The sequence below is a fragment of the Amblyomma mixtum genome, chromosome 3 (genome assembly GCF_055824585.1).
Source record: "Amblyomma mixtum isolate Tamu chromosome 3, ASM5582458v1, whole genome shotgun sequence".
In the NCBI taxonomy this organism is placed as follows: domain Eukaryota; kingdom Metazoa; phylum Arthropoda; class Arachnida; order Ixodida; family Ixodidae; genus Amblyomma; species Amblyomma mixtum.
This window is the reverse complement of record NC_143014.1, coordinates 375907080-375933150: the sequence shown is the minus strand read 5'-3', so window position 1 is coordinate 375933150 and position 26071 is coordinate 375907080. Positions and strand designations below refer to the sequence as shown.

The window sequence follows — 26071 nt, the reverse complement described above, 5'->3', positions numbered from 1 at the left end:
TAATGTTTCACCCGAGTCGTTCACGGACACGACCACAAAGGAGTCGCCTCCTTCGTATTCCGCCGCGTCTACATAGGTTGTGTATTCCGAGCCTTCGAGCTTGGCTTCAAGGGCCTTTGCTCTGGCTCTCCTCCTGCCTTCGTGAAAAGCAGGGTGCATGTTTTTTGGCAGTGGTTTAATAGTGAGTAATTTTCTAACTTTGGTCTGTAATTTTGCCTGCGCGTTTCTTTCCGGAATTTTATCATATAATCCTAGGTTGCTCAGGATCTTTCTCCCCGGGGGTGAGGTCGCAAGCCTCCTTAATTGCGCAAATATATGTGCCTCGCACAGTTCCGTGGTGGTGTTGTAGATCCCGAGTTTAAGAAGTCTTTCCGTAGGAGTGCAGTGGGGCAGCCCCAATGCTGCTTTATATGCCTGCCTTATGATCCCATCTATTTTGTTCTGTTCCGCCAGCCCTAGCTTGAGGTAGGGAACGGCGTAAACTGTTCTGCTTATCACGAAAGCGTGAACCATTCGGCAGAGATCTTTCTCTTTGACTCCCCGTCTTTTGTTAGCGATTCGCCTTATGAGCCTGGTTGTCATGTTAATTGTGGACTTAAGCCTGTTTATTGTCTCTGTGTTCTTTCTATTGTCCTGTATTATAAGTCCTAGGACCCTGATTTTGTCAACTCTGGCTACCGGAGTCTCATTTACCAGTACGTGAATGTCTCCTGCGTTGGTATCGCGTTTGCTAGCCCCCCGGATCACCAGAAGTTCGGATTTGCTTGGCGAGCATTTTAGTCCTGCCCATTCCGCGTAACCCTGGACAATATCGAACGCGTGTTGGAGATTTTCCTCTATTTCCCCATCGTTTCCTGTATGCGTCCATATTGTTATGTCATCCGCATATAGCGTATGGTTTATACCTTCGACAGTCTTCAATAGCGGCGGTTGTCTCCCAGCTTAATAGTTTCTGACTGGATGTCTCCTAGATTTATTTCTGCGGTTCTGCCGGTTAGAAAGTCCCTTACGTAATCGTAGGTCCGCTTTCCAGGGGCAATCTCCGCCAGATTAGTTAGTATGACCTCGTGTTTGACGTTATCGAAGGCTTTATGTAGGTCTAGGCCCAGTATAGTCTTGGCGCCCCCTTTGTTGGGTGGGTCTATGATGTCTGCTTTGAGCTGGAGCATGACGTCCTGCGTGGACAACTTGCTCCTGAAGCCTAGCATCGTTTCAGGAAATACCTCCCTTTCCTCTGCGTATTCCTGGAGTCTCTTTAATATGACATGTTCCATCAGCTTCCCCAGGCAGGACGTCAGCGATATCGGCCTGAGGTTGGCCACTTCAAGTTTCTTTCCGGGTTTTGGAATAAAGATTACTTTGGCATGTTTCCATTGTGAAGGTAGACTACCTCGTTTCCATATCTCATTTAGGTAATCTGTGACTGCCGTGACCGAGACTAGATCTAGGTTCCTTAGCATTTTGTTGGTTACCCCATCTGCCCCCGCTGCCTACGTGGTTCTTAGTTGACTCATTGCTCTCCATACCTCCGCTATCGAGATGTCCTCATCTAGCTGTGTGTTCTCTGCTCCTTGGTAAGCTGGAGATGAACCCCCTTTTTCTGTGTTAAGGTACCTGCTCTTCAGTTCCTCTATTAGGTCCGCGGCTGTTCCCTGGTATTTGTGAATCAATCGTTTAAGTTGCCCTTGTGCCGCCGACTTTGTTTGTCCTGGGTCTAGTAAGTGCGAAGAAGATGCCACGTGTTCTTGCACCCTAGCTTTCCATTCATTTCATCGCAAATTTGTCCCCAGTGTTGACGCTGAAGCTCGTTTGTGTAGTCTTCTATCTGTTTTTTGAGTGTCGATATTCTCTTCTTTAGCCTTCTATTGTGTTTCTGTTTTCTCCACCTCTTCAAGAGGCTCTCGTGGGCTTCCCACATGTGGGCCAGCCTCGAGTCTGTGATGTCATGTCCGGTGGTTGGGGTCTGTCTAGTGTGACTGTTTACGTCTCTTTTGAGTGTCTCAACCCATTGATTTAGATCCGATATCTCCCTTGGAGCGGTTCTGTCCCGGACTTTTCGGAGGGTGTCCCAGTCTGTCAGCTTCGTTTCGCGCAGCTTCCCCTTCATCGGCCTGGTTTGTGTTTCAATCTCTATGATGTAGTGATCGCTACCCAAGGTGTGTCCTGTGTTTGACCATCTTTCACCCTCGAGGTCTTTGCCTAGCGTCAAGTCTGGGGACGAGTCTACGCTGACGCTATTGCTTATCCTCGTGGGGTCTTTCGGGTTGTTTAGTACCGTGAGCCTTAAGTTTTGGATTTCTGTCCATAGTTTGTTTCCCTTAGGGGAGGCCGTCCGATATCCCCATGCCGTGTGCGGGGCATTGAAGTCCCCCGTGATTACTAACCCCTTCTTATAAGATAGTCTAATGGCTTTACGTAATAGGTCCGCCAACCCTGTGCCCCGGTTTTTCGGTGAGTTGTATATATTCAGAATAAAGAGACTGTTGTCCCCTTTTCTGTTTAGGATTATTTCTAACATCACGTAGTCCTCGCTTGTGTTTTCGAGTGCGTGTCGTGTTGCCGTTAGATTTATTTGCACTAGCGTGGCCGTGAACGACTTAGGTTTGTGCTCTTTTTGCACTTCTAGCGGGGTGTACGCGGCGTAGCCATTTAAATTGACCATGCCGCTTGCCTCCTGCAGCGTGATTACGTCCGGTGTGGTTATGTTTTTTTGAATGTATGCCTGCAGGTTCCATCTTTTGGACTGGAAGCCTCTGCAGTTCCACTGCCAGATTCTAATTTGTTGGCGAGGGGCCATGATGTCCTATAGATGCTGCTGCTGCGGTTGCAGCGAGGGGAGGGTGTTGCCGGCAACAGGGGGAAGCCTGGCTTCTATGTTTGCTAGTTGTTCCAGAATTTGCTGGAAGCAACCCATGGTTCGTTCCCTGAACATGACGAATTCCGCCGTCAGATTGTCAGCACGTTCGGCTATTTTGTCTACCCTAGCGGTAAGGGCATCAATTCTAGCGTCTTGAGCGTCAACCCGCTTCAATAGTGTGTTCATGTCTGACCTAACCTTGATGTGGGTTTTAGCCGATGCGTCCTCGTTAGGACTTTCAGCCGCCTTTTTGGGAGTACTATCGTCTGTGTTTCCCTCTCTGGGTAGAGGTCTTTTCAAGGGGACTCTGGTGTCTGTATCCATTGCGTTTTGAATGTCTCCCCCTTCATATGTGTCACGCGGGGGCGCCTGACTCGCGTTTTGTGATTGTTGCAAAGGAGGTTTTTCGACCACCTTTGCCTGTTTTGTGTTAGCGTTAATGAGTTTCCTCAGTTCCGCCATTTCCTTCTTTATGGTGTCTAGCTCTCTGTCTCTCTTAGCGAGCTGCTCTACCAGTTCCGTCTCCCGAGCGGTTTCCCAAGAAGAGGCCTTATCTGGCCAGCTCACCTTTTTGCCCGCGTCTCTGTCCTTGCTTGAGCCTCTTCCTCTGCTCGAGCTGCTCTCTCTGTCAGGACCCGAGCTGGCGCCTCCGGTCCCCGGTAATGGTGGTGTTGTGTTTCTACCCCCCCCCCCCCCCCTTTACCTCTCTTTGTGTGTTCCCGTCACACCTGTGTCCACTTAGGCCATGTCCAGAGGCAGTGCGTCGTTCTGCGAAAGTGGTCTTCATACACGCGCTCCCATGCAACCTCATGACAGGTGGAAACGAACACGAGGGAGGTATTCAACTCCTGGATTCCTGGTACCACCACTTCTGCCTAACTGCCACGACGTGTCTTCCGGAGTTCCCCTTAAACGTCACCCAAGGCACCCAAGTATTGACCTTGCGACATTGTGTGCATCTGTCAAGGTGACATGTCTCAACGCCAGCTGCTACCTGCGGAGACGAGCGTCTGCCAAGCGCCTGCCATTCAACCGGTCCTAGCTCTTTTGTCAACCGCGGGGTGACGCGGTGGCAGGTGTTCGCCTTTGGGGAATTTCCTTGGAACAAAGGTATGGAATCCACCTGGCTGGAAACGACTAGCCCGTCAACACGCTTTTCTGGACACTTCCAAGTATCCACGGGCCTCAGCGGATGAAGCGAGGTGACGACGCGGCAGGTGTTCGCCCATCTTGTTTCCTCGAGACAAGATATGAAATCCACCTGGCCTGACGGGCCACTTCCGACTATTCAGGGGCCTCAGCCGAGGAAGACGACGAAGCGGTGAACGACCTTGGAGCACCCGGACGAAGTCCCTACGATTGCTTGAAAAAGGCGGGAAGATCTCCGGAGGGTCTATTTAAAGCGCTCGAGCCGTTCATCGAAAAGCCATTCCCGGAGCGACTCCCTGAGCGATACGCTCACGTTTCCCTGAGACTTCTCAGTTTTTACCTTGTTTGTCATTTTTGTAAATAATCATGTAAAAATGTAAATACAGTTTTTCCTTCACTTCCCCTACTCCCCGTCTCCGGCCCACGTTCCTTCCTCCTTCGGCACTGCGGCGGTGCTCCTGGACCCGATGCCTGGTGGGACACGCTACTAGAACGGCAAAACATATCAACTGGTTGGCAGCGGCGGGATCGTCCACGCTTGGTCCTGGCTTCAGCAGTGGTGAGCGCTTGACTTTCTTTAAGAATCTGCCAGGCTTGATAACTCTGGAAATTTATCACTACCTGTAGATTGTTTTTCTGCACGTGCTCACTTATGCATTTCACGTAGCAGCTTGTATTGAAAGTCCTCGTTCGGAAGTTGCCATGGATTTGAGCAAACTAAAGAAGCCAGATTTGATTTTGCTGTGTGAAAAGCTGGGTATTGAGGCCAGGAAAAGTCACAGAAAGCCGCAGCTGATTGAGGCTATTAAGGAATGTGGTGCTAAGGAGGAGGGAGACAAAATTTTGGAGACCTGGGAAGTCATTCAGGAGGAAATCAGGAACGCTAAGGAGGAGGCCGACAGGGTTGAAAAGGAACGCAAGGAGAAGGCCAACAGGGTTGAAAAAGAATGGCAGGAGCAATGCCGTAAGAGACGCGCTGAGCTCGAGGAACTACGTGAACGAGAGCAGCAGGAGCTCACACGTAAGACTCAGTTTCTCAGACGGCGAAGGGCGCGAGATCGGTTGCGGACTTTTCAGAGAGGCGAGAGCTTCAGAACTTTCCTCGCGAATTTTGAACACATATGTACGGAGGAGGAGCTAGATCAGGGCGAATGGCCAATGATGTTGCTGGCCATCCTTCCTTGCGATGTCAGCGCCGTATTAGCGCGACTGTCCGATGAGGATGCCAACAACTACGACAAAGCAAAAAGTGCCCTCTTCCGATACTTCGGAATTCGTCTACAGACCGAGTCGAAAAGCCGAAGTGATAGCAGCAGGCAGCGCCCCCATCAGTGCGTCAGCGACCAGCCAAAGAGCCCCGCTTGGTCAGCTACGCACATTGTAGTTGCTCAGAAAAACAGTGGCAGTTGGGAAATTGATGTGATAATCTGCGGCACAGAGCGGCGTTTTCTGCCACCTGACAGCGACTGTGGCGCTCCAAGCCAGAGCGCGGCGTTAGATGAAAAGCGCGATGCCGCGCAGATTTCCCTTGCAACCCAGAAAGACGTAGGCGCAGCGCAAAAATGTAGTCCTCCAGAGAGCAGTCGCGCGCTGAAAGCGGCAACTGCAAGTTCTATTGTAAGCGAGGAATGCGCCTCAGCGCTGCCTCGAAACAATGATCAGTTCAACGATGAGGGAACGACAGCCGCTTGCGACCAAACACCCGAAAATGAGTTATGCTCCAATGAAACCAGTGTGTCTTCGCCCATTGCCTGCGTCGCGATCGAGAGCCCGCTCGGGGTGCGTCTGACCGAGGCAGCCGTCTCCCAAAACCTGCCTAAGCAGCATCCCTCGATTTTCTCAAATCGCTTGGATATGCTGCCCAAAGAAAAAGGCCTTTGTTTTGGAGATAATGCTGCGCAGGTCCTTACCATTTCGAAGGCTCGTGAGGTCGCAGCGCCAGCAGAGCACGTGGTTGAAGAGGGCAAACCTCAACCTGTAAGCCCGAAGCCTGTAAATTCTCACGGTGATGAGCTAGAGCAGGCTTTGTTACAAACAGACGATGAGACGAACGCCGGCGACTTAAGCCGTGACGGCTCCGCGTTACCAAATGACGAGCCAGCCCAGGACTTACTCACTTGCAGCACAGGGGTAAAGAGTACCGACAGTAGTGCAGGCTATAGTGAGTCTTCCGAAGCAGGCGCAAGTGATGAGCTGGGGCTAGGTGAGGAACTTAAAACGAATCTAGTGTTGCCCCACTCAGACGGCTTTCTCGAACTCCTTCGTGTGGACAGCGAAACGTTCACCGCTGAGCAAGAGAAAGACAAATCTCTACGCAACTTGAGTCACCAAAGTGACATAGGTGTGTCACGGAAGAACATACCTTTCCAGCTCCGTTCTGGCCTGCTGTACCGCCAGTATAAGGATAGTAAAGGTATCCAACACGACCAACTTACTGCCCGCGTCGCGATCGAGAGCCCGCTCGAGCTGCGTCTGACCGAGGCAGCCGTCTCCCAAGACCTGCCTATGCAGCATCCCTCGATTTTCCCAAATCGCTCGGATATGCTGCCCAAAGAAAAGGGCCTTAGTCTTGGAGATAACGCTGCGCAGGTCCTCACCAGTTCGAAGGCTCCAGAATTCGCAGCGCCAGCAGAGCACGCGGGTGAAGAGGGCAAACGTGGCCCTGTAACCCTTATAAACTCTCACGGTAGTGAGCCAGAGCAGGCTGGATCACAAACTGACAATGAGGCGAACGCCGACGACTTAACCTGTGACGGTTCCGCGATGGCTAGTGACGCGCCCCGCAAACCAACAGCGAGGGTTTCCACGGAGCGGCAGCGTATAGAGGTGGCCCAACGGGAAGAGTTAATTAAGGGCAAAGTGCGGCTCTTGTTGACTGCTCGACTGAAATCCGAACCGCGTAGCCGCCCCAATTTGGCACCTCGGTGCTCAAGAGTTCGCACCCGCCCCGTGGGAACACAAGCCAAGAGAACGCAACGCGCGAACCCAATCCGAGAGAGACGGATACGCTGGCACAGCATTCGCACTCGTTCGTTCCCTTCTCGCATTCTGCTTTCTGAGCGTCAGCCAAACTTCAGAACCGCGAGACTTGGACGAGGAACAGTTAAGGGTCCCAAGCTGAAATTCCTAGCCTTGTGTCAAGTTGCACCTGCTAGAGCAGCTATCGGACCGCGGCCGCGCAGGGGGCGGCTGAAGAATAGGGACCAGTAAATTCCTCTAATCGTAACGCTGTTTCTGGACGGTTTCGAGGAGTAATCCTGTTCAGTTTATTGCTTGTTTCTTTTTGTTCATTTAACTCTCCTGTACAGAAATGCAAGCTGAAATTCCTAGCATTATGTAATGTCTCATCTGCTAAGGCGGCTGTCGGACCGCGGCCGCGCAAGGGGCGGATACGAGGCATAATCTCATATTGAGTTTAATGCTTGTTTTTTGTCTTTTGTTCATTACACTCTCCTATGCGAAATGAGAGCGAAATTTTGGAGCTTGGCATTGCTGGACTCAGTTTACATGCGTTGCAGAAAATTGCGAGGTAATGGCAACGCTGATGGCCTCAGCCGAAGCTTTCCCGTGTAATGCCCTTTCCTGACTCTCCGGACGTTAATCCGCTAGGCAAATTTGTATTTTCTTTTTTGCTTTAGCGGGATTCATTTTTTGTCTGTTTGTATGTGTGTTCAGCAGCTCCACCTTCCCATTGTGCTCTCACGGGAGGTGGCTTTCTGTGACATAAACCGTGCTACGGCACCCCCCCCCCCCAAAAAAAAAAAAAAAATTTAGAAAATTTTCCTGCCTTTTGGCTAACCAAGCTCTGTGTATTCTGCTTTGGTCAAACTTGGAAACTTTCGGAGGAGGACGTAAATTTCACGCGACAGCTCATTTTCTCTAAAGAGACTTTGTTGACCGAAAACAGCTTGGCAGTTCTTAAAGTCGGTTTGGCCCTTTCTGCTTGTTGGGCTTTGTACCTTGCTGGTTGAGACCGTTACAGTTGTCAACGAAGCAAGAAGAACCTTTGGGCCCAGCTGTGACCAAAAGCCGAACGGACACAACTCCAGGTCTCTGCGCGCAGCAGCGTTGGCTGCAACCACTACGAGACCTCTTCGGGCGGCGGACGTGCTGTTGTGTTTCTACCCCCCCCCCCCCCCCCCTTTAACTCTCTTTGTGTGTTCCCGTCACACCTATGTCCACTTAGGCCATGTCCAGAGGCAGTGCGTCGTTCTGCGAAAGTGGTCTTCATACACGCGCTCCCATGCAACCTCATGACAGGTGGAAACGAACACGAGGGAGGTATTCAACTCCTGGATTCCTGGTACCACCACTTCTGCCTAACTGCCACGACGTGTCTTCCGGAGTTCCCCTTAAACGTCACCCAAGGCACCCAAGTATTGACCTTGCGACATTGTGTGCATCTGTCAAGGTGACATGTCTCAACGCCAACTGCTACCTGCGGAGACGAGCGTCTGCCAAGCGCCTGCCATTCAACCGGTCCTAGCTCTTTTGTCAACCGCGGGGTGACGCGGCGGCAGGTGTTCGCCTTTGGGGAATTTCCTTGGAACAAAGATATGGAATCCACCTGGCTGGAAACGACTAGCCCGTCAACACGCTTTTCTGGACACTTCCAAGTATCCACGGGCCTCAGCGGATGAAGCGAGGTGACGACGCGGCAGGTGTTCGCCCATCTTGTTTCCTCGAGACAAGATATGAAATCCACCTGGCCTGACGGGCCACTTCCGACTATTCAGGGGCCTCAGCCGAGGAAGACGATGAAGCGGTGAACGACCTTAGAGCACCCGGACGAAGTCCCTACGATTGGTTGAAAAAGGCGGGAAGATCTCGGGAGGGTCTATTTAAAGCGCTCGAGCCGTTCATCGAAAAGCCATTCCCGGAGCGACTCCCTGAGCGATACGCTCACGTTTCCCTGAGACTTCTCAGTTTTTACCTTGTTTGTCATTTTTGTAAATAATCATGTAAAAATGTAAATACAGTTTTTCCTTCACTTCCCCTACTCCCCGTCTCCGGCCCACGTTCCTTCCTCCTTCGGCACTGCGGCGGTGCTCCTGGACCCGATGCCTGGTGGGACACGCTACTAGAACGGCAAAACATATCAGTGGGAAGGAGCTCGATCTGCTTCTCCCCCTGTGGCCTTGGCGGGTGCCGCTGTGGTCCCTGGTCTTCGGTCTTGGTTGGTGTCCAGAGTCAAGTTGCCCCAGGTCGTTCTTGGCTTGATAAGGGTCTTTCTTTGCCAGCCGATACTTGCAATTCCGGCTGCCGGTGTTGTTTGGCCCCCCGCATACGATGCATTCGGGCTTGCATGTCGGCAGTTCTCCCTCCGGTGGGTCTGGATGGTCTTCGCCGCATCTGCGGCAACGCTTTACTCATGGCTTATAGCACACATCCGTCCTGTGTCCCGTCTTCCTGCAGTTGTAGCAGGTCTCTACCCGCTCTCGGTACGGGTAGACGATGAACACTGATCCCCAGTAGAAGACTTGTCTGGGAAGCTTTTTCTCTCCAAAGGTGATGAGAATAGATCTCGACTTGCCAATTCTTCTGGCGTTGAGTACTACGATGTCCGGGTTGCGTTTGATGAATCCTTGACGGACTTCTTCCGGTGTTCCGATATCATAGGCGTTGTATACCACGCCCTTAATTGCGTCGTCGGGAGCCGCGAGGTAGGGTGCCATGGCGAGGGTCTTCTCCCCGATAACTATCGTCTTTATCCTCGCGTAGGTGCTCGCGCGTTGACGATTCGGTGTGCTGATCGTGTACGTATTGTTCACGGAGTTGATTCTTGAAGTGTCTTCGTCCAGGACATCTCCGTATGGTAGTTGCGCGGCCGCGCAGGTGGCCTGCAGTAGGTGACGTGGCACGTAATCGATCAAGTTCCAGCCTATTTCCAGATTATTTTATAATCACTCTGCGGGAGCTTCGTCATTGGTGCCCTTTTTCGGATGTTCGGGTCTTGCCTCTTTTTCTGAGTGGCAGTCGATTTCTTCTCCCCGGCGCCGTGATCGCCAGCGTTCCCGCCGAAATTCGCGGCGGCGTTTGTGCCAGCGTTTCCGCTGGCGTTTCCAGGCTTCCCGCCTTTTTTCATCATGCGGTCGTGCATGCTGACAACGGCCTCCCACTCACCGTTCTCAAATTCCGAGGGTGCCAGTTCATCTCCGTCGACGGCGTTGATCATCGTGGTGGTCACGGGGCCGCCCCAGGGGCCGGCTCCCGTCGATGCACGGGTAACTACGCTAGGTCTGGGCGTTAGGCCTAGCTAGCTCTCACGCGTCCGAGAGGTGAAAAGTCCCATGAAATGTGAAATAGTCCACCGTTTGCCCGAAATCCAGTGTCCCCTTGCACGGAGGGAGAATCCGGATCTGTTCGCGGTAGTTTCCGGCCCGCAGGCCCAAGTTGAACGCCGAAAAACAGCTGCTTGGCGGGAGCGCATGCGACGCACGTCTGCACCGTTCTGACGCGGGTGGTGTTCCTCCACACATTCCCAGAGCTCCGCGAAATGGCTCTGCGACTAGCGCAGTGTTGCTTTCGCAACAAAAGTATGGCCGCCTACTATTGTATGACTTATTCATCGCAGTAAATTATACTAATAGGTTTCAATTTGATTTATACCTCTTTTCCAGCTCTTCTGCCAAACTAGTGTTCTTATACTCACGTATTTCGGATAGGAGGTCCCCAGACAGTTTTACTTTGGGAGCTCCGACTTTAGTAACTTTTGTTATGGAAAAAAAAGAGGCTTGTATTAGTGTAAACGGAGTTTCCATAAGGTATCAAATACAAAGGAGATAAATTACAGTCACGTCATCGCCATATAATTTGGCAAGTACTCTGCGTTGCATCAACACTGTTTTTTGGGCGCATATCGCACAGGCTGGGCTGCATCAGGATTTCCTTCAAAACATCAATGAAGAGAGTTCTTTTCGGTGTGGAAGTCGCGAGCTTCAAACGAGTGGTTGGAAATTTTCAAAACACATTTCCCTAAAGAATAAAGGCGTCCTTTACTGCTATTCTAACATCATGATACCGAGAGAGTCGGAGAATAGATTTTTTACATGCGATGGATTTAGCCTCTGTGTCCCTTTAAAAGAATAGGCAAAAAGATGCTGGGGGCGACTGGCGCTAGTGGTAAGTGATAACCCTCCCTTCGGCCGCGCATCGTTTATCTGACCGACATTAAAGAAACAATCCAGACAAAATGAAAAAAGATGCGTCTGAGCAGTCCTGATTTCAGCAAAATATTCGTCTAAAAGGCTTCCGGGCCTCCAAACCACTCTCAAAGCCAGAAAGTGTGTTCTGTCAATTGTACGCTATTCAATGTGAAAGTGTGCGGAACTCTTGTAAGTCGAGGCTGAGAGCTATTTTATATAGCATCACTGGCTTCTTCCTTTTGTGTTTTACCACGTATAAAAGATAGGTAGTGTGGCTTTGTGGGCTTGCTGGTTCATAGTTTTCAAAAACACTGTAGAGCAGCTGAAGACGAAAACAGAATGAACACAAACAAAAATCACAAGCGGTACAGCGCCCGTGCTTTTCGCTTCTCTTCTTTGTGTTTTCGTCTGTTGCTGCGCTACAGTGTTTTTCAAGAATAAGAGGTAAGAACTGAAGTCCTCCCTTAAGTGGTAAATCTCGTCCACTATGCAAACTTGGCACACGTGGTGCAGGTTTGAATCAGCAGCGAAGTTGAATGACTCAGGAAAGACGCTGAAACAAATTTGTGACAGTAGACATCACCTACCAGATTTGAATAAAAATTCGAAAAGCTCTACCTCACGATGCTACCAAGAAAGAGGCGCATAAATGAAGAGCTACTGAAATCTATTACAAGCCGAACCATAAACCTCTGATGTGAGGTGGTGCTTAGGTCGCGCAGAAATTCCCAACATAATTCATTGGTCCTGTTGGTTGGTTAGTGCGGAAAGCCTGCCATACCTCTTTTACACTATGCGGTGAGCTTGTGAGGAGGCCGTGAAACACAGCTAAAAAACTATTAAATAAATGTGACACAGCTCACCTTTTCTATGGCATATACTTTGACTGTAATGTAAGTACCCTGAAGCGCCTTGATTCTTAAAGGGTAACCTTGCGGTGTCATTTGTACGCTTGTATAGATCGTGCAATCGGCATGCTCTTGAATATGTTGGCGGCCGTAGGCGCTAAATCTTCCGCTGAATAAAGCGTACTAAACCTCTACAGGGCAGCCACACTTCACACAGCACTGAATGCTTACGGCGTTGTAGTAACTGACCGCAATATTTGCGCAAACACGCCATTGTCAGAATATTCCCAGAACATATTCAATGTTGCCTCCTCCGCATGCATTATTGTGGACGGTTCAAATGAACAGCTACCTGATGAGATGTGATTGTAAAGTACAGAAAGGTTTTTGCCACAACTGAAGACATAACTGGGCGACTAGTCACTACTATGTGCGGAGCAGCCCACAACATATGATACCGAGGCGCGCCCTAGCCGTTCAAACGCCATACTGTGAAGCGCTGTTTCAAAGACGAAAATTCAAATTGAGAACTCACATATTTTTTTGTAAAAGAACAATGAAAAAAATTTGTATATACTTCCAGTGAATAAGCAGGATTTTTTTCCGTTTCTATTTCTGAAACATCGGCGTTTCACATATACAGAATTCAGATGTTTGAAAAAGATCTTAAGGTTTGTGCAGTGCCAATTTCTTTCGGCTATCTGAAGGGAGCCTTACAGCTGCCTGCAATGTCTTTGCAAATTGTGGAGACCATGTTAGAGCGGAAACCACTATGCTTGAATAATGTTTTCGTTCACCCCCCGAGCTATATCGCATTCGACGCTTCAGGAGCCATGGTAGGGCAGCAGAGCATTCCTTAACCAATTGCTTTTTTTAGCGTAGCTAAGATACCCACGTCCCACGACGACCCACGCGTGGTCTCGTTTCATCACGTGAAGACACTGTGCACGTACCTTGCGCTGCCTTCATCGTATTCAGGTGGGGTGCGCGCTAAGAGAGAAGGGGGGAGGGAGGGTGTGCGCGTGACCACGCATTGCATTCGCCCCGCCTTTCACTTTGCGCAGTCTTTGTCGTCAAGTAATCAGGCAAGACGCGTAGTATTGAGACGCGCCAAACACGTCGAAACGCCTCTCAGACGGCGCACTTGGTAGGGCGGTAAAAGGCCGAAGAAATGCGGCGGGTCCTAACATGGCCCTACACACAGGGCATATGAATGGAACGTTTCGCACGAACGCGCTGCCCGTTCACATCCTAAAACCTACGCCCACGCATCTCATAGATACAAAGGAAAAGCGTTTACGCCGGCCGGCGTAATGGGGCACTCCGAGACAGGAGCATCACCATTTTTCTTTTTTTGCTGCTTTCAAAAGTAAATGTCCAAAAAAAGGAGCACTCGTCTAAAACTCACAACCAATGAAAGGCACATAGGCTTTAGTTCCTTTTTTCTTCGCGCATTCACCACCTATTTGCTATTACTTTTGTTTCTCTTCTATTCAATTAAACATTTTTCTGTTCCTGCAAAACGGCTGCGCAAACACTCGGCTATGACGAGGCCCAGAATATCTCCTTCTACGAGCAATAATACAGTCTTTAAATGAGTCGATAAATATATAGTTGCGATATTTTAACGAATATCTTAAAGTATGTGGAAGCAAAAATTTCGAAGAATAGTGTAATTTGAAAGCAAACGAAAAAGTAAGTTTCATATGCTCCAATTTTTGAACTTAGGCAAGTAAAATGTTAATTTAGCGAGACTGTCCAAAGCATGGACAAAGTGAATGAAAAAAGAACCTGCCCGGGCTTTTGAACGAAAAAGATCGACTGCCCCAGTTGGATTCCCTCTTGATCTCGTAGAGGGAAATTTAGTTAATGATGATGATTGAAGGATTCTTGACGTCTTGAAGATTCGTTTTTGCTCAATCACATTGCAAGAGGACACTTTAGGAGAGGTTAACTTTTATAACAATTAAAAGCACAACGGAGGATACAAGCAAGGAGAAAACATATTTACAATTGACTGGCTCGCAGTTCTAGGTGACGAAACCAGCCCTCGGTCCTGCCGAAGCAGCTGGTTTTAAATCCTATGTCCCCGCCCTCGGTGGGAGAATAACCAATCAAGTACTATACAAACATCCACCCAATAACTTATTGGGGAAAGGAAAATACCACCAATCAGCAGTTGGGGAAAGAATAACACAACCAATGAATGATTGGGGAAAGAAGGTAACTCATCGCGACACTGTACACATATCCACACTTTCCACCATCACGATTTCGGATAATTATGCTTTCCCGCTGCGAGCTTCGCGAACACTCGCTTTCCCAACGTCCGGTTGCCGCCAAGTTCGAAGAACGCCATTTCAACTCATCTGTTTCTCGTCGTCGCTACTCATGCCTGCAGCTAGCGTGACAATATGTCAAAGCATGCCGCTGCAGACATGGTACAAAGAGCCACGCACTGTGGCGCGGGTCAGCCTCGCCGTACACACGTGTACACAGGATGCCGCCTAACGACTGAGTCCATGAGGGGAGTTTGACGTCTCCTGTAATCCCCCGCCATTCGGCGCCTCCCTTCTCCCGCTGGGTTCACTGACCCCTTTCTGTGCGGTTGTGCGGAGGGCCTAAGAAAAAGGACTTAATGGGCATTCCCATAAAGCGACCGGATGCAGCAAACAAAACACGGCACCACGAACTTCACTGCCCCTCCATAGGAACTGCAACGCTGATTGCGACCGTTGCAGTAAGAGTGCCTGGACCACATGGCTGCTGCTGCTTGCCCCGGCATGGAGAACCGAAAGCCGCCGAGAAAGGTTTACTGTTTATTATAGATATCCATTTTTGTTTGCCTTTCTCCGCATCCACCTACGGGAGGCGCAAAAAACGCACCTGCCATAGCAGCTACAATGCATTTTCTCTGCGCAGCTCTGAGTGCCCGGACCAGACGGACACCAGAACAACGCAACTTCCGGCACGCTTGTCTCCCAGGATGCTGCATTTTGAAGACCTATCTTGAAGTTTTTCATTATGACCGCGAGTGTCATCGGGCAAAGGCCTTCACGTGTACAACGCTTTCGCCGCGCTGCCTGCATGTCTGTCTACCTGCTTTGTCTGTCTTTGCGTGCATGAAAAAAAAAATTCGCTGTGGCTTAGCTCGGTTAAGCCCGGTAATTGCGAAAGCAATATCCGTACCTAGCCATGGTTCAGCTGGTAGTGTAGCTGGTGGTGGTGCTAGTGGTTAGACTTGTGGCGATGCATCTGTTATACAATCCAATCCAATGCATTCCAATCCAATCCAATGTAATCTAATCTAATCTAATTTAATCCAATCCAATCCAGTACAGTACAGTACAATTTAGTCCAGTCAGGCCGCCGTACATGTGCACCGCCGTCGCACACGGACGGCGCGAGATCGCGAAGCAATATTAAGCCGCTGGTGGTTGGCACAGCTACTGCTTTCTAGCGACGTGAGTCGAGCCTAATCTCTCCAGCGTAACGCCACAATCGGGCTCCTAGCGGAGAGCGCAGGTATTAGGCGCCGGTGGTGGCACCGCCGCGGCTTGCGACGGCGCGAGTCGGTCGCACTTCTCTTCGGCGTGATGTCACACATGACGTCACACAGAGGTCAACTAAAGGTCAATGGTGGCACCGCCGCGCCACGGCAAAGGCTGAAAGTGCAAGTAGTAAAGCTTTCGCTTTAAAAAAAAAACTGCGGCAGCTCGTCGTGCTCACAAGGCCAACTGACATAGGTCGCGAAGGCGGGAGTCCACTGTAGTCTAAAATCAAATGCCAGCGATATCAACTGCGGAGTAGAAATTAAGTCTAAAATTGCCGGTGAGGGTGACCAAGAGAAAATTAACTGGTTGTATTTTTATGGTCTTCTTACCATTCAAGACATCACTACGGTTACTGGTTTTAAGTGTTTTAGTTCTATACATTTGGTAGGAAAGTACAACGCTTGTTTATAAAAAAATTATATTCCTGTTCCCTCAGAGCAGCGGACGGCTGCACTTATGCCATGCACTTTGACTATTCCGCAGCTTACTTGCCGCTAGTTGCCGGCTACTGCCGGGCTTGGCTGGCGCACAGCGTCATTTCGTGACTTTGCTGCGTGCGCCTGCTCGCTTTTATCAGCGTTAATTCGAAGAGCTTGGTTACTTTTTGTGCGCGTCCTACGTTCTCGTCGCCTAAGTGTACGCGCTTCTTTTATTCCATGCAAGACACACTTCCCGTGGTACGGTTCCGAAGCCGCTGCCTTCGCAAAAACGGCGTGGTTCGATACGAAGAGCTGACATGATGCGAAGAACTGCCGCTCTGTGGCAAACTGTCACAGTTATAACTGCTCCTCTAGCATCCCGTTGCAACGGTAGAGTGTCACAGTCGCTTTGGTATTGTGATGTGCCACTTCCACTGAATGCCTATAACAGCTAGAAAAGTGTCTTATGACGTCTCTGTAGGAGGTCCCAGATGTGACTTTCGGATTACTGTTGGTAGCTTGTACAAAAACGTCTGTTCCGTGGTGAATTCTGTTAATTTGCTGGATCTGGAGTGGGACTGTTTGATTGCGATTTGTGTTGGCTGTACTGAGTGAAATACTGCGCGACAATCATTTTTCGTCAAGGTGAAGAAACGCAACGGTCTGTGTGCACTTCTCAGTGTTTTCAGGAGTACATATGTTTATATCACTGTAAACACTGGTGAAAGGATAAATCTACCGCCCCATCTCTTGGGAACACGAAGTGGATGCTGCCTTCAATGTTTACGCTGCATGAAAGTGACTGAGCCCTAAAAATTGCATACAAGCAGCTTGGAAAAACACTAACATTGTCTTAGGTTGCAAGAAAGGAGACGTCAAGGGCTTGAAAAATTACAGAGCGATCAATTTGCTGTCCGTCCACTACAAGGTATTTACTAAGGCAATCGCAAATAGAATGAGGACAACCTTAGACTTCAATAAACCGAATAATCAGGCAGGCTTCTGTAAAGGATACTTGACAATGGACCTTAGTCAGACTATCATCAAATGATACAGCAATATGCAGAATATAAACAACCCCTATATATAGCCTTCAGTGATTACGAGAAAGAATTTTGCTCCGTAGAAACCTCATCAGTCATGCAGGAATTGCGGAATCAGGATGTAGAAGAGCCTTGTGTGGAAATACTGGAAGATACAACAGCTGCGCAGCTAAAATATTTCTTCATAATGCCAGCAATACAATTCCAATAGAGGAGGCTGTAAGGCAGGCAGACAGAATCTCGCCAATGCTGTTCACCGCCTCTTTGCAGGAGGTATTCAGAAACCTGGATAGGAAAAGCTGGGAATGACAGTTAATGGACAATACCTTCGTAATCTGCAATTCGCTGATGACATTGTCTTGCTAAGTCACTCCACATATGAACTGTAAAGTATGATAAATGATTTAGAAAGATAGGGGAAAACGATGGGTATAAAAATTATTATGCGCGAAACGAAACTAGTGGTCAACAGTCTCTGAAGGGAACAGCAGTTTACAGTTGGTAGGAAGGTGCTGGAAGTGGTAAGAGAACGCGTCTACTTATACTAGGTAGTGACCGAAGATCCGAATCACGAGAGCGAAATAACTAGAAAAATAAAAATGGAGCGCAACGCATTTGGTAGGTTCTCTCACATCATGAATGGCAGTGTACCAGTACCCCTGAATAGAAAAGTATGCAGCATCTGTATCTTACAGGAACTCACCTGGAAGATAACGAGGAAGATAACATGGAAGATAACGAGGAGGATTTAACTTAAATTGAAGACCACGCAGCAAGCTATGGAAAGGAAATTGATAGGCGTAACGTTAAGAGAGAGTATGAGGTCAGGGAACAAACGCGGGGTGGAGCGCATTTCGCAGGTTCTCTTAGATGGCAGTTCACCAGTGTACCTAAAGCGGAAAATAAATAACAGCTGTATGCTACCGGCACTCACCTATGGGGAAGAGGCTAACAAAGAGGGCTGAACTTAAGTTAATGCCAGCGCAACAAGCTGTGGAAAGAAAAATTATTCGTCTAACATTAAGCGACAGGAAGAGGTCATGGTGGGTGAGGGATAAAACGTGGTTCAATGACATCCTAGCCGAAATCACGAGGAAGAAATGGGCTTAGGCAGGGCATGTAATGATGAGGTGAAGATAACCGATGAGCCTTAAGGTTAATGGAATGGGTTCCAAGAGAAGGCAAGCGTAGGAGGGGGCGGAAGAAAGTTAGGTGGGCCTATGAGATTAAGAAGTTTGCGTGGATAGGATGGCTGCAGCTGGCACAGCACAGTTAATTGGGGAGATATGGGAGAGGCCTTTTCCCTGCAGTGGGCGTAGTCAAGCCGATGACGATGAAAAATGTACCTCTCGCGCAGTAAGAAGACTACCTGGCCTTATTGGTACATTAAAACCTTGAAATTCAGCCTGATTCAGCAGACTAGGGGAAGGGAAAAATATACGAGAACTGAGTGCCAAAAATGGCTTCTATAGTCGGCACTGGTCGTGTATTCTTTCTTCGCACTTGTCTCGTGTCGCAGGGAACCTCCAGGAGTTCCGAATTTATTTTTACCGTTAAAACACATGTCAGTATTGCGTCACGTTTTTTTTTTTTAGTTACGACGTCATTATTTATTTCAACTCCCTCTTCCAAAATGACGTTCGCTCAGCATCGCAAGCCGCCATGTTTTGAACGTATGGGCTTCTATTCAAGAAATGCTACAACTCTACATCTACTACGGTGCTCACCACTGAGAGGCGTCCTTTGCGTGTGCCGCAATCCTTCGACGGGCTGCCGCGAGAAGCCGTGCCGGAATCCCGCTTCGCTGACGCCCGTGGCCCGGACCGTGTGGCGGCCGTCGGCGCTGGATACGCGCATCTGCCAGCGCCCAGCCCCTGGTGCCCTCACGACGACGGCCAGCGCGTTCTCCAAGTCCAAGGCGACGTCCATATCGGCGCCAGGAGCCAGCGACTTGCCTGAGGCAGGTAGGTTATACATTGTGGGTGGAACGTCCCGGAATGACACGTGGGCTTTGTGGTGCGCCATATTTGAAAGCCCCAGATTTATTTAAACCATATGGGATTCATTAACGTGCGCTCAAATCACATAACACATGGGCGTTTGCTATTTCACCTCCATCGAAAGAGAGCTCCAATGATCGGAATCAAATCAACGATGTTGCGATCAGCAGCCGAACGCCAAATCTACTTAGCCACCACAAACAGGTCTTGCCCGATGCAGGGTTAAGTAGTTTACATACATGACACTCACTGGCACTGGCGTTTGTCGACCATTCCAAAAACTGCACACAGGGTCTTCTACTCACAAGAAGGTCGCAATTGTAAACGATGATTTAAGAGCTGCAGCTAAGTACGCACATTTATGAATGACTGCGGAAATAGAGTGCAGTGGAGAAACTAAACTGCGAGCGTACCAGATAATATGTTAACCTACTGCGAATGGAAACTTTTTTATTGCAGAAATCATCTTCAGGAATTATGAGCCGCCAGCGAGGCGCGACACTGCTACTGCTGCTATTTGCTGGACGCTGTTCTAACATCGCAGAAAAGCATGCATTGTGCGTTCCCTCTTACTTGGCCTTCGACGATAGTGACAGAATCTCGTCCAAGTCGCCTTTTGTGTCCCAAGATAATTTCATCCACCCTGTGATTGATGTGAGGCCTGCTGCTGTTCAATTCTGTGTTCCTCGTTTCCTACCCACAGGCAACATTCTTATGGCACCCTGTAGGTAATACTCCGATGAAATGTGTCGAGAACATAGTTACATTATTTTAATGTAATTTTACCATGCTAAGTAACTTTTGCTTGAAAACATTCTATTCCCAATGTTTCTGAGCCACAGCTAGTGTGTGGCGCCTCCCATTTTTTGGTGTGGATATTTTCAGCACTGAGAAAGACTTAGGCTAAGAGTTCCGGTTTTACAGCAACACAAATATTTTTCGCACTGAAATAGAGTCGGCAGTTGGGCATCGTGGCCCTCTTGGCATATTCTACAAAGTGTCATCCAAATGAAAATTTTTGAATAGAGTAAGCTGTTTGCAAGGGAAATAAATAGTTCGCTGGGGTAGGTGTTGATGTTTCGACACTTGAATAACGTAATTAGTGTCAAACATTACCGTGGCAATCTAGTCAAGCAATCAGTTATACATGAGACTGTGTCACAAACACTGCAAGATAGAAAACATGCAATATATTGACGTTCTAAATACACACCCAAATACATAACAGTGACTTACTTTCAAAGGGTTATATGTCCCTCACATAAGACCCTCTTGTTAGAGCCAGGGGCACTTGCAAGTCGAGCGAAGGAGCACCAATCTAACACTCCCCCCCCCCCCCCCCCCCCCACCGCCAGTGAAGGAGCACCGCCAGCCATACCCGGCACCAAGGCCCCCAAGGGTCGTCTTTCTGCACTTCACGCCGTCTGCACCGACTGTCCTCTGCGCGACCTGAACCTCGCTTCTGTGTATCTAGAGTTTTCCCGTTTAGTGTTCTCAAGACGTACAGAAAGAGGATACAAACAAGCGCTGACTCACGTCTAATTTTCTATTATGAAAAAACACATTTTATTCAAGTGATAACAAATAGAGAGAACTTGCGCTGGCACATTGCAATAGTAAATAAAAACCACTATCACCGTTTCCCTCACCCTGTTTCCCTCATTCACTGTTCTCCAAACTATGGAACAACTCCTTGCGGCCACACATTTCCTCCGCAGAATTTAACGCCTAGTTAATACTGAAAGCTATTCGTGACGGCTCGGCCAACCCTGGAATACCCTTCTTAATGGCAACAGCACCGGCAGTGAGAACCGACCAGTCCCTCAAGGTTTGTTGTTCAGCACTGAGAGCCGACATTGATCCTTATGTGTGGGACCTGCAGCCTTCCTTCTGCGCAATTACAATTCTCCCTCCCGGTGCTCTGGAAACTAAGGGACAACCTATGCCGTGACGCACTGCCTCCACCTGAATTCTATTCCAGGCTCTTCAACCTTAAAGATATATTGGTGACGGCTCGGCAAATCCTGGAATACCCATCATCGCCGTTCCACAGCGCTGGCAGCAACAACCGGCAACAGGGTTTACGATTAGTGTCTTTCTCCAATTGGCAGCAGTGGCTCCAACCATCATGTGCACAATCTGAAACTATTTATTTTGCACGTTTCCCCGTACTTGTGTTCTGTAAGCTGAGGAACTGTTTCGGCGACGCACTACCTCCCCCGAGTTTCACACCTGCCGAAATCAACTTGAAACCTTATGTTTCTGACGTCTCGGCTGAGGCTGGAATGCACAACACCGTTTCAGCAGTGGCGGCAGCACCAACTGGCTACAATCACGCAAAGGGATTCTTTCTGCATTTGATATCAGCGGCGTCTACCAACATGTATGGGACCCAAACCTTTACTTGTGGGTACTTACAATTGATCCCACTGAGTTTCCTTTTTTTTTTTAAAAAGTGAGGGACAAATGCTCAGAGCCTCTCTTCTGTGTACTTCTCTTCTCCAATTCAGTGTTCAGAACCCTGAGTGACTTACTGTAATGCAATGCCTCCAACTAGTTTCACACCAGGCGTTTCCGCTGGATAGCTTTTATAAGGGTTGAAAATTGGGCGAGTTGGTACGAATTCATACTGGTGTGGCACCACAGAGACAGGGACAGAGACAGAGTGACAACAACACAAGTGCTTTTATTCCTGGTGACTATTAGGCCAATCCTGGTGTACCTAAACCGTTGTTGCAGCGCCGACGGCGAGAACCGTCATTTGGAACTCCGAGAGACTTCTCTCTACATTAGGAATGAGTGGCATGGACTCTCAGATGCGGGATCTGAGCCTCTCTCCTGTTTACTTGCTTTCTCGCACCGGTGTTCTGAACACTGAGCACCAGCTACTTGCGGCAGCGCACTGCCTCGACCAAATGTTAAACCTGGCTACCAACAACGGACAAGTCTCGCGAGGGGTGCCCTTATGCACTTTGCCGCAGCGGCGTAGAACATCATATGCCGGATGTGAGTCTCTGTTCTGTGTCTAGTTTCTTAAGCTCGTGTTGACGAAAGTGAGAAACTCTTTGCGGCAACGCACAGCCTGGACCGAATTACACACTCACCTACGTCCACATGAAAGCTTCCAAACGTAACGGCTCGGCTAATCTCGGAATACCCACCTCTGTTGCAGCTGAACCGACAGCATCAACTGGCAACAAGTTCCACCAGGGATGTCTGTCTCCATTTAGTAGCAACTGCGCCGAACTTCATGTTACCTTGCATGCTTCTACGTGCCTTTTTCATTGTACGGTGTTTTTAATATTTCGTTTCTTTCCGCGGAGTGTACGTCTCTCAGTTCCACTATAGCTTTGCATTTATGGCCTTTTATAAGCCTTTATATAATCCTTTATATAAGCCTTTTCTCTATCTACATACACGTTTCCTCGAGACGGTTTTCTGAAAAGTGGGGAACTCTGCAGCGACACACTGCCTCAGCGAGTTTCACACCCGGGGAGTTAAACATGCAAACCTCTACTCCTGACGGCTTGTCTAATGCTGTTATACCCATTGCTGTTGGAGGGGCTACAGCGAAAATCAACAAGCTATTTCGCGAAGGACGTCTTTCAGGATTTGCCAGAAATGGCCTTGACCCTGAGCCTGTGTTCTGTGTACTTAGTGTCTCCAATCCGGTCTTGTCAAAACTGAACGGAAGCTAATTGCTGGAACGCTTTGCCTCTACGGAATTTTACGCCCTCCAACTTTAACTTTAAAGCTTTTATTCGCGGCGGCATGCCGTATTCAGGAATACCTGTCGCCGCTGCTGGACGGTCGGCAGCGACAACAGGCAAAAAAGCGCGGCGCAAGCGGCGTCTTTCAGCATTTCGGAGCAGCATCGACCCTCGCTTGCCGGTTCTGAGCCTCTAAACTTTGCAGCAACCCTTCTCGGTGTTCTGGAAAATGTGGGCCCAATACTTTCGGCAATCCATTGCCTCCTCCGAAATTCTCAACCGGCTGCTTCAAACTGAAAGTGTTTATTTGTCACGACTCTGCTTCTCCTGGAATACTAATTGCAATTGCAGGACCGCCAGCTGCTACAACCAGAAACACGTCCCACGTGAGGCTCGTTTTTACATTTTGTGCTAGCGGCATCGGCTCTCATATGCCAGATCTGTGCCTCTTTTTGTACATGCAATTTCCCTGCCCGGTTTTCAGAAAATTAGGGCCAATTACTTGCGGCCACCGACTGCCTGCTTTGAATTTCTCTCACGCCTACTACACCCTGAAACTGTTTATTCCTGACTACTCTGTCAATCCTCCTGTGTGGTCCTTTCTTGTGTTCGTCTTGGTTGCGCTATAGTTCTTTTGTTATAATCCTCTAATACCCATCGCCGTTGCAGCATCACGAATAGCGACAACCGGAAACATGTACCGCGATGGGCGTCTTCCTGCACTTTGGAATTCTGACATCAAATATCACTTCCCGCAGCACAGCCTTGCTTGTGCGTATATGCATTTTCTCCTTCCGGTTCTTTAGAAACTGACGGCAACGTGCTTGCGGCAATCCACTGCCTGCTCAGAATTTCATACCCGTCTACATCAACCTGCAAGTTTTAATTTGTGCCGACTCTCCGTATTCTCTAATACCCAACACCGCTGCAATACCGCCAGCAGCGACTACCGGCAACACGCCCTGCAAGGAGCGCCCTCCTGCATTTCGCAGCAGCAGTGAAGACCCTCATTTGCCGGATCTGAGCTTCCCTTATACGGCGGGAGTGCAGTTTCTCGGCCCGGTATTCTGAAAAATGAAAGCCGTAAACTTGCGCAACTCACTGCCTCCTTCGAAATTTCCCCCCGGCTACAACAACCTGAAAGTGTTTATTCCTGACGACTCTGCTAATCTTAGAACCACGACTCTGCTAATCTTAGCAACGCCAATAGCAACAACCGGCAACAACTTCCGTGAGGGGCGTCCTTCTGCGTTTTCCTGTAGTGGCATCGTTGCTCATTTGACGCATCTGAGCATCTCTTCTGTCTACATACATTTTCTAGCCCCATGGTTTGCAAACTGATAGCAAAATACTTGCGACAATCCACTGCTTCCTCACAGTTTCACGTCTGGCTACGTCAACCTAAAATTGACTGTGATAAATCGATCGCCGTTTTAGCGCCGCCAATAGCGACAGCTGACGTTTATTTACACTTGCTACGAACGTGTTTCTGCATTTTTCAGCAGCATCACCTACTCTCAAATGCCTGATCTCCGCCTCTCTTTTCTACATGTCATTTTTCGGCCCATTATTTTGGGAACTGAGCGGCAGCTACTTGAGGCAACGCACTGAATCCACTGAATTTTGCTCACACCTACTCTAAGTTGAAATCCTTTATTCGCATCGGCATGGCTTATTCTCGGATATCCATAGCCGTTGCTGGGCTGCCGGCAGCGACAACCGGCAACAGGTCCTCCGAGGAGCGTCTATGGGCATTCCGCAGAAGTAGCATAGACCCTCATTTGTAGGACGTGAGCCTTTGTGCCCTATACATTGTTTCTCGACCCTGTGCTCAGGGTCAAATACTTTCGGCAATCCACCGACTCCTCCGAATTCCGCATCATATATTTCTGCCTGAAAGTGTTTGTTCGGCACGCCTCCGCTGGTCCTGGAGTACTCATCGCAGTTGCAGGACCGTCAAAAGCGTGATATATAGCGTGATGGCCACAGTGTACCTGTGATTGTTCCCTTTTTCATTTTTCAATGCTCTTTTAACAATTGTTTTGCTTTCTTCACTGTTATATTTCAAATGTTCCTATTGTTTGTGATTTCGTATTTTTGCTCCCCCCTTATGTAATGCCCACCTAGGGGTCCCTAAGGGAAAATAAATGATGATCATGATGATGATGAACAGGCAACATGTTCTGGGTAGGGCTTCTTGCAGCATTTTGCAGCAGCATCGACCGTCATTTGCTGGATCTGAGCCTCTCAACTGTGTGCACACCGATTGTAGGCCTGCTTTTCCAGCAGTGAGCGCCGAATACCCAGGCGCCATAGAATTTTGATAAAATATTGAAAATATGTTGTAAAAGACCGGTTCCACAAAGAACCACCGTCAACACTCTGCTCCCAATACAGCGCCGCTTTGTTACAGTGCCAACAATGGCTCTAGTTAGAGGCTATTTATTCATATTGGCAGTACCGTTCCGTTACATTTCCAATAGAGACCCTGCTAGTCCATGGCGCCATAGATACTGGCATCACCAACCAGTTACATTGCCAACAATGGCCCCGGTTGTCGACTGTCTCCCCAGGACTGGCAGCGACAGTTTAACAGGGTGCTAAAATGGACCATTGTTTGCCGTAACCCTCCTACATATAGAGTGCTTCACGTAACTTGAACGAGGGATTGAAAAGTAGCACACCGGAGCTGGGTGAAAGCAACGTCACATTGATTCCTACTGTATGGCGCTCCTCGGAGTATTTTTTTTAATTCCGCTTAATTAGTTCATTAGCTTCGACAAATTATGCAAACATTTCAATATTCTCTCCAGATTCACGTGCCTTTCGTTGAGTTGTAGCTACAAAACAACTCATCCAGTCTTTGTAGCAGCGTATCTTCTACGTGGCTTTTTTTAGCATTTAAAGAAGGCCCGCGAAATATTAAAAAAGTACGGTATTACGCTCCTTCACGACCACATTGTAGCACTGCCATGCGCATTCTCTGTGTAAACCAAAAGCGTGCTCGTTCACCGTCTGAAGTGAGCGGCCTCACCGACGCTCTCAGCGTAGGCTTGAAAGTGCGCTAGCCCATTTTTCCTGTTCATGGAAAATCTTCGATATGTGATAGGCAGGCCATCGACAGAAAATCGACAGCGCCCACGTTTCGTTCGTTCTAATCACGGTTGGGAACGCGGAATTACTAAGCACATTCACGTGGTGCTTTTTTTTATAATTTTGTGGGCTTTCTTTAAATGCCAGAAAGAAGGGCTAAGTAGAAGGTACGTTGCTAGAATAAACTGGGTCGGTTCGTTCTTGACCCCCTCTGCAACATAACGAAACGCACTTTACCTTAAAATGATTATTA

The 26071-nt window shown here is 48.8% G+C and overlaps 1 protein-coding gene across 1 annotated transcript in view; it reads right to left on the bottom strand.

The window, feature by feature from the left end:
- LOC149356843 (hemicentin-2-like) overlaps nt 1–19040 on the bottom strand; it is a 107528-nt gene extending 88488 nt beyond the window's left edge. The window contains exon 1 of the mRNA XM_089575376.1: nt 18743–19040. Within this exon, the coding sequence (XP_089431502.1) occupies nt 18743–19040 (298 nt within the window). The remainder of the gene's footprint in view (nt 1–18742) is intronic.
- Nucleotides 19041–26071: the final 7031 nt, after the last annotated feature.